The following is a 14685-nucleotide window of genomic DNA, read 5'->3' on the forward strand; positions in this document are numbered from 1 at the left end:
CACTTCATGTTACTGCCTGCCTGCAGTGCCCTGCCGCTGTAACGTCTGTAGTGTAGACATAGCCTAAATAATGCTGATTTTTGAAGCTGAAAGAGAGTCTGACTGGGAATCCCCAGTTGTTGTGGATTTCTGCCCTTCTGAGTGCTGATGTAATTTCCCCCACCTCCTATTTTTTTAAGTTAGGGTAGAGAGATTGTGGAAAACTGCAGCTTGTAGCCTTTGAGTATGAGTTCTGAACGTTCTCTGGCTTTTTTCATAATTAAATTTTTTTGCTGATAACCATGAAATTTCACAGTTAGGTCTCTGGGTCTATTAAAAGGCTTAGCTGTGGGGGAGCAGCACTCTATGCGCTCTCTCCACTGTCACCTCTCTCAGAGAGCTCAAATTTAACAATTCCTCAACCACCGTTTTTACATGCCAGATTGGATTTCCTCCTTCAGTGTTTTCAGGTAGTCCCTTAATTCTTGTGTTCCTTCTCTTTCTGTTTTCTGAATCATGCAGTTTAAGCTGCATCTTTCTCTCTTTGCTCCATCTGTGCCATGCGGCTCTGCAGCTCTGTCTCTCTGAGGCCAGTCTCTAGCACAGTGACTTGCTCTTCCAAATCCGTAACTTCCTTCTTTGCTGCTAGACTCTTGGTCCTCTCTCATGGCCTCAAACTCAAGAGATCATCTCCAGAATGTCCAGTTTGGTGGCCATTTGTTTTTTCCGAGCCCTGGCATGGCTGCCAAGTATTCACTTGGAGTCTGAGATTTCTCTCCATGCTGCAAGCTGGAAACACCCTTCTTAGCGAGGTATCTGTGTAAATGTTCAGATTTTTTTGAAGAATCCATTCTCTGCAACTCTCTGCTCTTTTTTTGGGAGGAGAAGGTTAGTCTGTTTCAGGGGTCAATGGAGGCAGATTACTTTGATATCCCCACAGAGCTCAGGCTTCAGGCAGCGATGTTACTGAGGGCCCCTGCTGGTCTCTGACATGGACATTTTACCGTAATTCCTGCTAGGATCCTGGCAGGGTAGTGCAGGCTGCACAGCTTGGAGCTGCCCCGCTGGCTCCCAGCATATGGCCATGGAGCCTGGCTAAGTGTGTGGGGTCCAGAAGGAGAGAGGGAGGGAGCCCTTCACTACTAAGGAGCCAGCCCAAGTGCGATGCACCAGTGCTGACCTGAACTGTCAGGCGGCTCTTTGGTGGTGTGTGCCACAGGAATTGGTGGTCTCTGTCCAGGAGCTCCTGAGCTGGGCCTGCTCACACCCCTGCCCTCACAACTGGTCAGATGCTGAGCTCCCCTCTCCCCCTAGAGATGGTTTCTTGCAGGTCATAGCTGGGGCCCCTAGGTGTGGGAGGGTGCTATGCTGGGCCCAGACATCGGCAAGGGCTGCTGAGCCAGGACCTTTTGCTAGCACTGAGACCACCCTCCAGGCAAGAGGCAGAGGAGTTGTCCCACATTGGCACAGGCTGTAGGGTGCGAGGCTTTGAGGCCATGCCAATGCTAAGGCGAGATGAGACCCAGCACGCTCATTCCTGACGTTTACTTTTCCCGCAGAGACATTAAGTGTGGCACGCTGCATTGCCTGAGTGGGAACAGGACCCCCATTGGAGGGGGTGGCGTCTACTCCCTGTCTCTCGGGGGGGTGACCTGCAAAGCAGCTGTCACTGACAAGGAAGAAACTGATGTGGTGGCGAATCTTGCGCTAGTGCCAACAGGCACCAAGTGTGGGGAGGAAATGGTGAGCACCCTGCACAGGCTGCTGCTATTCTTGTCTGCTGCGCTGGTGACGTGTGCTTGGCTTTGCGGGTGCTGGGGAAGGATGGGTTTTCCATGGGATCTGCTGGAGAGGAGGGGAAGGTCAGGAGCAGGGAGGTAACATAGCTGCTGAGTTGCTGTGAGTGCAGGATGGGTGATGGCAAGGTGCCGTATATACTGTACTGAAAGCATTGTGCCTTCTCATTCCAGGTCTGCTATGCCGGGCGCTGCCAGGACCTCCTGATTTACGGTGCCAAAAACTGCTCTGCAAAGTGCAACGGTCACGGGGTAGGTTCAGGCCATGCAAAGGGCATGGCATCACACAGAGGTGCTGGTGTGGCCACGATCCCCTGGGAGTCCTCTGACTGTACAGGACCGACTGTCCCTCAGATCCCCCAGCTGTAACATCGGAGCACTGATTATATTGTAGAGTGCTGGGAGGTGTGTGGGTGAAAGATGCTAAGCATTGTTCCTGACAGGTCTTCGCTCAGACACCCCATGTTTTCTGTGAGTGCACACAGCAGACATGAATGTGCTGTGTGCCTCTGCCATGCACTGATGGACCCCTGGGACCATCTCACATGGGTTCTTGGTGCTTCACAGACCTTCCTCTCTATCCATCCACACCCCATTCTGTGTCTGATCTAAGATCTTCTACACTTTCCACAGTATGCATCCGATGAAGTGAGCTGTAGCTCACGAAAGCTTATGCTCCAATAAATTGGTTAGTCTCTAAGGTGCCACAAGTACTCCTTTTCTTTTTGATCTCAGAGCAGCTCTCCCTGTCCTGTAGCACTGCACGTCCCATGCTTAGTCTGCAGTACCTCGGTGCTGATGTCTCCTCCTGTGATCTGCTGGTAAATGCAGCCTTTCAGCCAGCGACCTGTCATGTTCCCAAGACCCACAGGGTCCATTTGCTATGTCTGTCTGCGCTACTCACGATGTCTCTTTTCATGTCGCGCCATCAAAGACTTGCCTCCCTCAAAGCACATGGTCACAGACCACCCATGGCTGAGCTGTGTGGTCACTGTGTGGTAACAGGGTCCTTGTCCCTGAGAGAGCTCCCGCAGCACTTTGGTTTTCTCAGCAAGTCCACCTTGAAGGAACAGATCAGGCCACATTCCAATGGCCTTGTGCCCTGCCTTTTGCTGGGCACTTTGGTTCAGGGAGCAATTTGGCCCAAGTTGGGAGGGAACATTGTCTGCCAATGAGTTCAGCAGAACTTCCTCTCCTCCAGCAGCTGTGATTGTGGAAGGCCCTGCCCCGGTGGGACATCTGTGAGCTGCTCACAGGTGCTGAGATGGGGTGGCTGGACTGTTCCAGACGCTGGTGCTGAGTGCGACAAACGGGGCACAGCAGCATCACATGCTGTTGCATGTCAGACAGACAGGCACTGTCTGGGCTGAGTCCTGGGTGATGCCAGCACGAGTTACTCATACCCTGCTTCAGGAGAACAGGGCTTCTCCTGTCAGTATAATTCACCGGTCCTGATCCTGAGGCCAGAGCAAATATGCAGCAGTTACAAGGCGCCCAATCCTGCATGCCTACTCAGTAAAGCCAAACTGCTGCTAAAACCGATGGGAGTGTGACCTGGGTAGAGGCTGCAGGATTGAGCCCAAACCCTCCCATTGTAAAGCACGGTCAGAGTTGCTGCCTGGTCCCTAACTCTGCCGGATTGGATTTCAGATCTGCAATCACAAGCGGGAATGCCACTGTGAGCCCGGCTGGGCTGCGCCCTACTGCGAGCGGAAGCTTTCGGAGATTGCATCAGGTACAGTGCTCACTAGGGCCAGGAGGGCAGGGTTTGGGGTGGACCTGCTGGAGGAAAAAGCTGGGCTGCAGGCAGTAGCAATGTCCTGATGGTGACATCTGATAGGCTGTGTAACACACTCCTTTCAGGAGCTGCTTAGATTGGCCAAAGCACTGGACAGTCTGGCCCTGCCCACCAGGGGCTGGGCTGGGATAGGTGACTGAATTCCCCAAACTGAATCCCTCCCTGATCCCTCTCTCTGGCTCTCGACAGGTGGAAGCAACATGGTTGTGGCAGCCGTGCTGACAGTGGTGGTGCTGGTAGCCATACTGACCATTGGAGGCTTTGTGTTCTACAAAGGCAACGGGAAGAAATACTTCCAGAAAGGGTAAGACTCCCGCTGCTGTACTGTGCTCCCACAGAGCTCAGTCCCCATGGCAGGCAGCTCCTCTGATTTGCTGGGATACACAATAGCCAGATTCCATGGTAAGGAGCAAGCGACAGGCTGATTGGACAGCTGGATGGACAGACTGAATCGATACGGTTGGTTGACTCTCTCCACACCAGTCCACTGGCCGTTAGTACTTGTGCTTGGCTCCAGATATCCAGGTGCTTGTCTGAGTCCTGTGCTGACAGGCAAGTGTCCCCACGCTTTCCCCTGTGCACCTCCCCTACGGCCTGTGGGAGAGAAGAGTTCATTCCCCCATAGCCTATCCAACCCTAGCCCTTCAGCCGAGGCTGCTGACAAGCGGGTCAATTTGTCCCGGTGGTTTTTGTTATTGTGACCTGCACTGACAAGCCCAGCCCTGTGCCAAGAGGAGCCACTGTCTGGCCATCACATGGGAGCTGCTGTTGTTCACGAAGCCTTTGCTTCGGTTCTGCTCTGGGTTCTGATCAGTGACAGGTGTGGGAAGCTGTATTCCCTGAATCCCTGAAATACTACCCCTTCACCCACCCTCTGGAGACCTCGCTGGGCCAGCCCCTCTGGGCTCTTCCTTCCTACATCCCCACTGCCTTCATCTGCTGCCTGCTGGTGGGTGTTTGGTCACTGACCAGCCTGCTCAGGAGGACCCTGGAGGAGCGGGGTGGGTGCAGGTCCTGTCCACTCTTGTTTGACAGCAGGAGTTTCTGATGGGCCTCCCTGCTAAGTGAGCACCCCCTGGAGAGCGTGGTATGGTTCCCAACCCCCTGCAGGGCCCAGTTGTTTGGACTCTCCCTGCAGTGCCATGAGACCCTGTCCCTGTGCTCTCACCAAACAAGGAGCTGCAGGTCCTGGTGCTGACAGGGCCCTGCCAGTGTCCTCTCTAGGCAGGAGGGGAATATTGAGGGTTCTGGGGAGGGGCTGGGCACAGGGCCAAAGAGCTGCTCTCTGTTCTCTGCTGCTCTCGTTCACTCACAACTGCATTTTCTCACCAATGTGCCCTGAGCGATGCCTGGGCCAAGTGTGACACCCCTGACCTGAAGCAGTGGGAGGGTGCAGTAGCTTCTCTGAGGGTGAAAGCCCCTCTTCGTGTTGAACCAGAAAGAGGTGGGCCAATGCTCACCCTCCTTCCTGCCCCAGAGCTGAGAAGCCCCAGCTCAAAGGCCATTTGTGGGAAGTTGCTACATGACTACGAGGAGGGCTTAGAATCGCAGGCCTCCCCGCCCCCGCCCTTGGGTTCTGGTCCCAGCCTGGACATCGTCTGGGGGTTTTAGGGCTTCTTGGGAGGGGCAGGCCAATGGGGAGTTAGATACAACTGGAATGAGAAGTAAACCTGAAGGAGCAGTAATATCCCAGTGTGTGTGTAACAGACTGTGAGGGTGTCCCTCTCCCTCTCCCTGTCCCCTCATCACAGGCTCCTGGGGCTGGGACCACGTGCACTGTAGAGTGTCTGCATAGTGGGGCCCCGATCCTGTCTGGCGCCTCTGGGCATCGGGTTACAATCCGCAGGCGGAGGTTCTGTGGGCTTCAGGGGATTGGCAGTTAGTAGCCATTGTTATAAAAGCAGTAGCTCGATGCCTGGAGTGTCTGCCAAGCACTTGGGATTCTCAGCTGGCCTCTCAGCGCCCCAAGGCACAACCACACCTTCGCCGCTGCTATTGCTCACAGCACTTACAGATTGTGAGGTGGCAGAGCCAGGATGTGCCAGAAAGGGAGAGGACTGACAGTGCGAGTGAGCAGCACAGGGCTGGGTTTGCTCCTGTGATTCACAGCTGGACACTCAGCCGTGCGGATGAGCTTACTGCAGTCCCAAGCACACACCCTCTTGGGCTTTTCCCCAGTCAGGCATGAGGAAGCAATCGAGACATACCCTGTCATACCCTGCATGGCAACATACAAGCCCCTTTGTGCCCTCTTCCTGGGAGCACTCTGCATCCAGATTTGGGACAGAGCAGCTAAGCGTGTTCATACAACTGATGGGGCTGTTTCATGCAAAACCTGTGGGATATAAGAATATAGGACACAAGGTTGGAAGGGGCCCCCTGGGGCATAGTGTTCAGTCCCTGGTATCACAGGTAACTCCAGCATCTCATCCGCTTCAGAAACTTATCCAGCTCCATTCTCAAACAAGTTCAGTTTCTTGCCCCCACTGCTCCTGTTGGGAGGCTGTTCCTGAACCTCACCCTCTGATGGTTAGAAACTTTCTTCTCATTTCCAGCCACAATTTGTTCATGGCCAGTTTATCTCTTTTTTTTACTTGTGCCCACACTGTCCTTTAGCTTCAGTAGCTCTTCCTTCTCCCTGGTGTTTACCCTGATGGATTTGTAGAGAGCAGTCAGAGTCTCTCAGCCTGCATTTTGCTAGGCTCAACAAGCCACGTTCTTGTAATCTCCTCTCATAAAATAGGCCCTTTGTTCCCTGATCATCCTATTAGCTCTTCTCTGCACCAGTTCCAGTGTGGATTCGTCTGTCTCAAACATGGCTGACCCGAACTATACACAGGATTCCAGATGAGGGCTTACCAGTGCCTTGTACAGTAGCATTAATACTTCTCTTTTTGTACTGGAAATGCCTCACCTGATATATATGTGACTTTTTGACAGCTGCATGAGACCATTCCCTCATAACCTGGAAAATTTGTCAATGGTGTTGGAACTTCCCTATTGATCTCTGCCCAAAGAATCATTTAGGAGCTGCGTGCAGGATAAATGAATGAATCTCTCCTGCCGGTGACTGAGCTGTGTGACTGTGTGCAGCACAGGATGAGTCAGAGACCAAGATGGGGTTGGAGCAGAATCCATTTTAATTTTCCCATTTCCCCTTTTTTAAAAAGAAATTTAAAAAATCATCAGAAATTAACACAGCCCTCCCCCCCACCCTCACCGCCCTCCCAAAACTAAGTCATTCCAGTGCTGCAGCTAGGAAAGGTAATTCACTACTTGCAGCGGCTCTTTGAAAAATAATGTTAAATTAAACTATCATTTAATTGGTAAAATTAAAATGGTCACTACACCCTTTAGAAGTAAGAACCCGTGTTCAGAGGAGTTACAGAATGTGTTACCCACATTCCAAAATTGGAGAATACACAGTCTCTGGATTCCAAGGTGATGAGTATGGGATAGACAGACTGGCAGACCTGTTAGCTCTACATCTCAGGTAATTGAGGAGTTGAGCTGGTACAAAGTCACTTCAGGCAGAAACAGGAAGAGCACCCAGGTCCACGAACTGTCGTGGGCTTCAGTTATTTTTGCAATAAAGTGATTTAAAATGCTGGGCTTGTTTTTAAAAACTGAAAAAAGAAGAAAATGAACCCCAATGTGCCCAGTAATCAGCATGTAATGGTGATGTCATCATGATCTGTGATGACACAGGGCTGGTTATGCTTTCCAGTCCCTTGGGACACATTTTGAGGTCCTTGATAAACATCCGTCTTTTAAGGTCTGATCTTTTCTATGATATATGGTTTTCCATGAGTAGTGTTGAAAAGTGTATTATTCTCCTTCATCTGTGGCGTTTTTAGGGCAAGGTGGCAGCAGGACCCTGGTGAATCCTGGGCTGTTCTGTGCCTCACTGCCAAAGAGCCATTGAGGTGTTCAGCAGACCTCAAAATTGGGGGCCTTTGGGTGAAATCAAACCAGAGGGAAAATATGGCTGTGGCTCTTTTGTGTGTGTGTTTCAGGAGGATTGTGACCACCACCACCAATGGGCTCTCCAACCCCTTGTTTCAAGAGGGAAGCAATACTAGGAACGTGAGGCATGAGCTTCAGAGTTGTGACATCAGCAGCCCAAATCTGATCGCCACAACCTCAGATCTGAAGAGCCCCAGGTCTGTGTACGTGCCCATGACTCCCAGCAGGCCGCCGCCCGAGGTATGTGTGGCCCAAGCAGCCTGGGGAGCAGGAGGGCAGCTCTCGTGGCTGGGGATTTTTACTGGGGAATTCTGGGCTCCTGGCCACTGTGTCCCTGCAATGATGCTGTAGAGAGGGGAGTCAGGCTGCTTCCTATCACCCCTTTGTAACCTCTTCAGTGGACCGTCACTGTCCTTCCCAAGAGCCCTCTGCTGGAGTGGTGGGAATTGCATTTCCACGCCCACACAGGCAGCACAAGGCCCCCGTTACACACCAAGGCAGCACTGTCATACAAGTTACGTGGTTAGGAGCCTGTTCCTGCAGAGCTGGAGGGGAGAACAAACCCAGAATGGTGTGAATCTGAGCACAGGGGTAGGCTAAGGGATGCAGGCTTGGCCCTCTGCGCCTCGGCTTCTCCAGTTGGTGCTTTCTGCTATTGCTAGGCAACTGGGTGCTGTAAGAGCCCCACAATGGAGCTGGATGCCAAGGATTGATACAGTTCTTTGAGCTGGGGGGATGGTCCCGCAGCTTGGCCGTATTATCTCCCTATAGCCCAGGCTGTGTCTGAGCTTCCCCAAGATGCTCCCATTTCCCCAGTTAGTTTGCTCCAGGTTAAAATGTGGGGAAGAAAGAGGACTTTCCACCAGGAGAGGCCCCATAGCACATGCTGAGTGGGTGAGCCTGGGGCTGGGTGAGCTCCAACCGGGGCAGAACTGGATTTGAGGAATGTATCTACCCTCGGAAGGGGTGGACTATGATGGGGCATATAGACCCCACACCGATGAGGTAGGTGCCAGAGAGGGCCTTCCCACCCTCCCGGCCTGGTCCGTCATGTGTGATAGGCAGGAGGCCAGTAAAAGGAAGGAAACTGCAGTTGGCTGTTTGACCTGAGAGCCCCCCATTCAACCAGCACCCCTACTCCTAGCTTCCTTTAGCACCCTCATTACCCCCCAGTTGTCCCGGGGTTACCTCTTCTGCTTCTAGTTCCTCCCCCCATGGCTGTTCCCTTTAGTACCCACCTGCTGAGCTTGGTGCAGTTCCATGTTTGGCCCTGCCCTCTGGTGGATTGCCCTTCGCAATGACACTTCTGATTAGACACTCATTGTTTGCAAATTTGAAAGTAGTTTAATGAGCTAATTTGCATATTTGCAAATACTTTGCAAAATATGAATCTGCACAAAGCTGACAGTGATGCTCTCTGCTCCCGGGGCACCTCTCCTCTGTGCCTGCCATCTGAGAGGGCTGGGGCAGAACAGGAGTCCTGGGCAGGGAAGCTGCAGCGGGGTATGGTGGCGGTGCTGGAGATAGGTATGGGTGATGGGGTTGCAGCCTTGGCAGTGTCTGGAGTCAGGTTGGGATGACGATCCACGTGATGTGGGGGACATGGCTTGTGTGGGCTGGCAGGCATGAACTGGGAGTTCAGCAGGCAGAAATGGCTGAGGGGCTGGCTGGGTGCTGCATTAGTTGGGGAGGTTCATTAACTAAGTGGTAAGGGGTGAGCTGCATGAACTAAATTTCCTTTGGTGCCTCCTGGGGGAGTGGAAGGGCAGATCCCCTCGCTAACTGTTCCCATCACTCTGGGCAGGGACCCCCAAAGCACCCTGCACCTGAACTCCAAGGAGAGCTCCATATGCCGAACATGCTCTGCCCCAAAGGCTGATTACCATGGCTACCAGTCTGTAGGGCTATTCTCTTGGCTGGATCGGGCAGGGCATTTTGGCCGCATGTGTCAGGACTGCCTCCTCCAATTCTCCCAGCAAGAAATCACCTTCCAGACGGGTTTGAACCTGGGCAGTGTTTATTGGCTCTCGCTTGTGTCACAACAAACCCCGGTGTCCCCAGTGTGGCTGTGTGTTGCTCACGACTGGTGCTGGAGCCTGCAAGACATCTGCCTGCTGCCAACCCTAATGACAGGGCATTCCTGGATTGTCCATTAGGGTTAGATGGACTCTGCTCTGCTCTGGGCTGGCAGCTCGTTGGCCTGAGTAGCTGGGTATGCTGGGTCAGCCCCCAACATCACTCAAGGCGGGCTGGGCCGCACCATGTGGGATTGGGTAGGCGTCTCTCCACTCAGGCTGGGCTGAGCTGGACTGGGTGTCTCTCCACTTAGGGTGAGTTGAGCTGGACGATAGTGGGATGGGGTGCGTCTGTCCATTCTGGGCAGACTAGGATGGGGTGGGCATCTTTTCACTTGGGGTGGGCTGGAATGGGATGGCCATCTCTCCACTCTGGACGGGTTGGGCTGGGTCATGGCAAGATGGAGCGGGTGTCTCTCTACTCGGACTGGGTTGGGTCATGCCAGGATGAAGTGGGCATTCCTTCACACAGGAAGGGGTGTGCTGGGCCATGGCGGGATGGGATGGGGTGGGCATATGTTCACTTGGGGTGGGTTGGGCTGGGCCATGGCAGGATGGGGCGGATGTTCCTCCGTTTGGGGCAGACTGAGCTGGGCTGGGGTGCGGGGGGGATCTCCCCATTTGAGGTAGGACACTGTCTGTTGGGTTCGCTTTGGGTTCCAGTCACGCTTTTCGCAGGGAGAGGGGTAAACACACTGGTTGATGAGAAGCAAATAATTTTTACTTGTTCCTTCTCAGCCTCCTGCGGTGGCCAGTAGTGCCTGTCAGAGTTCGCTAGCGTATCCAGCCAAACCTGTGCAGGTAAGTGACTGGCCTGGGACTGCTGTGTCTGATGTTACTGCTTTGCTGTCAAATGCCTGAGACAGTCACAGCTGCACTCTTAGCAGCAGTCTGCTGAATACCCCTCATGGCAGCTGAGCTGACTGCAATGAATCCAGGGGCCTGGAGTCACCGCTGTGGCCCTGACTGTGTGACCCAGCACAGCTCACTTGGGCTGCTCTGTGCTCCTGCTCTCAGATCTGGTGGCGGAGAGTTGACCGTGCTCCGTGGTGAAGGGACGTAGCGCTGGAGGGAGCTGTGTGTGGAAATGCCTGTGTTCTAGCATAGACTTTCTGTGGATGTCCCAACTGGAGAGCACAGCGTTCTTCTTCGAGTAGTGTCCCTGTGGGTACTCCACTTCAGATGGGCATGCGCCCCGTGTGCCTTCGAGCAGCGATTTGCAGTGTGTCCGTGCATGCTACACTGCCTCATGCCTCACACCGAGACTATAGGATTGTGCGAGTGAACCACCTTCAGTTCTTCCTCAATTACCTCAGCCTGAGCTGGAGCTTTCATGTGTCCACCTTTGGTGTGTGCCACGGCTATACCTTTTTTCCCCTAGCTGCTAGTTTAGTTTTAGATATTTCAGTTTAGATTATCTTAGTTTAATAGTTAAGAGACTTAGTTTTGTTCCTCGCCCTTCCCTCTGGGAAGCCTTGTCTTCCTTGGACACTGCCTCAAACACTGCCTCTCTCGCCAGGAGGGAAGCCCAGTTAGCGAAGGTCACTCAAACTGTGGTCTCTGCCTTGGAGAGTTACATGACCCTCAGAAGTGTAACTTCTGTCTGGCCCTTAAATTCAGAGTGAGGGAGAACTAGGAGATGAAGTTTAGACTACTAATGATGGAGCACTGCCCTTTGCCCCACTTCAGAACCAGATCAGAAGGACACCTCCCCGTACACCAATCTCTGGGCAGATTCAGTGCCTCTTTGACCTCGGGTCAGCTCTCTCCCAGGAAGGGAAAATCTCCAAAGACCTCCTAAAAGGATCACAGGAAAAGTGGTTCCAACTCCCTTCATAAGGAGCTTTTAGATAAGAACATAAGAATGGCCATACTGGGACAGACCAATGGTCCATCTAGCCCAGTATCCTGTCTTCTGACAGTGGCCAGTGCCAGATGCTTCAGAGGGAATTAACAGAACATAGCAATTATTTAATGATCCATTCCTTGTCATCTAGTCCCACCATCTGGCAGTAAGAGACTTAGGGACATAGAGAGCATGGGTTGCATTCTTAACCATGTTGGCTAATAGCTATTGTGGGACCAATCCTCTATGAATTTACCTAATTTTTTTTAACCCAGTTATACTTTGGCCTTCACAGGCATCCCCTGGTAGTGAGTTCCACAGGTTGACTGTGTGTTGTGGGAAACGGTACTTACTTTTGTGTGTTTTAAACCTGCTGCCTATTCATTTCCTGTGTTACATGAAGGAGTAAATAACACTTCCTTATTCCCTTTCTCCGCACCATTTATGATTTTATAGACCTCTCTCCTATCCCCTCAGTCGTCTCTTTTCTAAGATGAACAGTCCCAGTCTTTTTAATCTCTCCTCATATGGAAGCTGTTCCATACCCCCAGTCATTTTTGTAGCCCTTCTCTTTATCCTTTCCAATCCTAATATATATTTTTTGACTTGGGGAGACCAGAACTGCATGCAGTATTCAAGGTGTGGGCGTACCATGGATTTATATAGTGGCATTATGATATTTTCTGTCTTATTATCTATCCCTTTCCTAATGGTTCATAACATTCTATTAGCTTTTCTGATTGCTGCTGCACATTGAACAGATGTTTTCGGAGAATTATCCACAGTGACCCAAGAGCTCTTTCTTGAGTGGCAACAGCTAATTTAGACCCCATCATTTTGTATGTTTAGTTGGGAATATGTTTTCCAATGTGCATTACTTTGCATTTATCAACATGGAATTTCATCAGCCATTTTTTTGCCCAATCACCCAGTTTGTAAGATCTCTTTGTAACTCTTCAGTCTGCTTTGGACTTCAGTATCTTGAGTAATTTTGTGTCAACTGCAAACTGTGCCACCTTGCTGTCTACCTCTTTTTCCAGATCATTTATGAATATGTTGAACAGCACTGGTCCCAGTACAGACCCCTGGGGAACTCTGCTATTTACCTCTCTCCATTCTGTAAACTGATCATTTATTCCTATCCTTTGTTTCCTATCTTTTAACCAGTTTCTGATTCATGAGAGGACTTTCCCTCTTATCCCATGACTGCTTACTTTTCTTAAGAGTCTTTGTTGAGGAACCTTGTTAAGGGCTTTCTGAAAGTCCAAGTGCACTATGTCCACTGAATCACCTTGTCCACATGTTTGTTGATCCCCTCAAAAAAATCTAATAGATTGGGGAGGCATGATTTTCCCTTTATAAAAGCTGTATTGACTCCTCCCCAACAAATCGTTTTCAACTATGTGTCTGATAATTCTCTGTAGTTTCAACCAATTTGCCTGATACTGAAGTTAGTCTTACCGGCCTGTAATTGACAGGATCGCTTCTGGAGCCGTTTTAAAAATCAACATTACATTAGCTATCCTCAAGTCATCCAATATGGAGGCTGATTTATGCGATAGGTTACTAATTGCACTTAGTAGTTCTGCAATTTCATATCTGAGTTCCTTCAGAACTCTTGTGTGAATCCCACCTGGTCCTGGTGACTTACTGCTGTTTTATTTATCAATTTGTTCCAAAATCTCCTCTATCAACACCTCAATAAGAACATAAGAGCGGCCATACTGGGTCAGACCAAAGGTCCATCTTGCCCAGTATCCTGTCTTCTGACAGTGGCCAATGCCAGGTGCCCCAGAGGGAAGGAACAGAACAGGCAATCATCCAGCGATCCATCCCCTGTCGCCCATTCCCAGCTTCTGGCAAACAGAGGCTAGGGACACCATCCCTGCCCATCCTGGCTAATAGCCATTGATGGACCTATCCATCTGGGACAGTTCCTCAGATTTGTCACCGAAAAAGAATGGCTCAGATTTGGGAATCTCCCTCACATCCTCTGCAGTGAAGACCCATGCAAAGAATTAATTTAGGTTCTCCACAACAGCTTTGTCTTCCTTGAGTGCTGTTTTAACATCTCAATCTTTTAGTGGCCCCATTGATCTTTGGGCAGGCTTCCTGCTTCTGCAGTACTTTTTTTAAAAGGGGCTAGATTCACCAAATGGCTGGAGGAGGAGATGGTCTAGTGCCCCCCCCTTTATAATCATTACCCTAATGGTTAGAGCATGTCCCTGTGGGGCAGGAGACCCAGGTTTGAACCTCTCAATCTAGAATAGGCTCTGAACCTGGGTCTCACCCTCCCAGGGGAGTGCGCTAACCACTGGGCTGTGGGCAGTGGGGGGTGGGGGTTCTCAGTCTAACCTGTTGAAGCCGTTCTGCTTTGTATAAAATACTGGAGGGGTCAATGGGGCAGGGACTAGCCCCTGGGTCTGCCTCCTCCCAGGCGAGCACCCAGCTATCAGAATTGTAGGACTGGAAGGGACCTTGAGACGTCTTCTAGCACTCAGGGCAGGACTACGTATTATCTAGACCATCTCTGACAGGTGTTTGTCTAACTTGCTCTTAAAAATCTCCAGTGATGAAGATTCCACAACTTCCCTAGGCTATTTATTCCACAGCTTAACCACCCTACCAGGGAGTTTTTCCTAATGTCCAACCTAAACTGCTCTTGCTTCAATTTAAGCCATTTGCTGCTTGCTCTATCCTCAGAGGTTAACGAGAACAATTTTTCTCCCTCCTCCTTGTAACAACCTTTCATGTACTTGAAAACTCTTATCATGTCCCCCCTTGGTCTTCTCTTTTCCAGACTAAACAAACCTAATTTTTTTCAATCTTCCCTCACTGGTCATGTTTTCTAGACCTTTAATAATTTCTGTTGCTGTTCTCTGGATTGTCTCCAATTTGTCCACATCTTTCCTGAAATGTGGCACCCAGAACTGGATACACTACTCCAGTTGAGGCCTAATCAGAGCAGAGTAGAGTGGAAGAATTACTTCTTGTGTCTTGCTTACAACATTCCTGCTCATGCATCCCAGAACGATGTTTGCATTTTTTGCGACAGCATTACACTGTTGACTCATATTTAGCTTGTGATCCACTATGACCCCCAGATCCTTTTCCGCAGTATGCCTACCTAGGCAGTCCTTTCCCATTTTGTATGTGTGCAACTGTGATTGTTCTTTCCTAAGTGGAGCACTTTGCATTTGTCCTTATTGAATTTCATCCTGTTTA

The 14685-nt window shown here is 50.9% G+C and overlaps 1 protein-coding gene across 2 annotated transcripts in view; it reads left to right on the top strand.

Moving 5' to 3' along the window:
* The window catches only part of ADAM8 (ADAM metallopeptidase domain 8), a 99867-nt gene that overhangs the window by 80950 nt on the left and 4232 nt on the right, over positions 1 to 14685 (top strand). For both annotated transcript variants that reach the window (XM_073353122.1, XM_073353123.1), the window contains exons 16-21: positions 1539 to 1722; positions 1950 to 2027; positions 3426 to 3510; positions 3763 to 3877; positions 7590 to 7779; positions 10353 to 10415. In XM_073353122.1, coding sequence (XP_073209223.1) covers positions 1539 to 1722; positions 1950 to 2027; positions 3426 to 3510; positions 3763 to 3877; positions 7590 to 7779; positions 10353 to 10415 — 715 coding nt within the window. The remainder of the gene's footprint in view (positions 1 to 1538; positions 1723 to 1949; positions 2028 to 3425; positions 3511 to 3762; positions 3878 to 7589; positions 7780 to 10352; positions 10416 to 14685) is intronic.

The sequence above is a fragment of the Lepidochelys kempii genome, chromosome 7 (genome assembly GCF_965140285.1).
Source record: "Lepidochelys kempii isolate rLepKem1 chromosome 7, rLepKem1.hap1, whole genome shotgun sequence".
Taxonomy (NCBI): Eukaryota; Metazoa; Chordata; order Testudines; family Cheloniidae; genus Lepidochelys; species Lepidochelys kempii.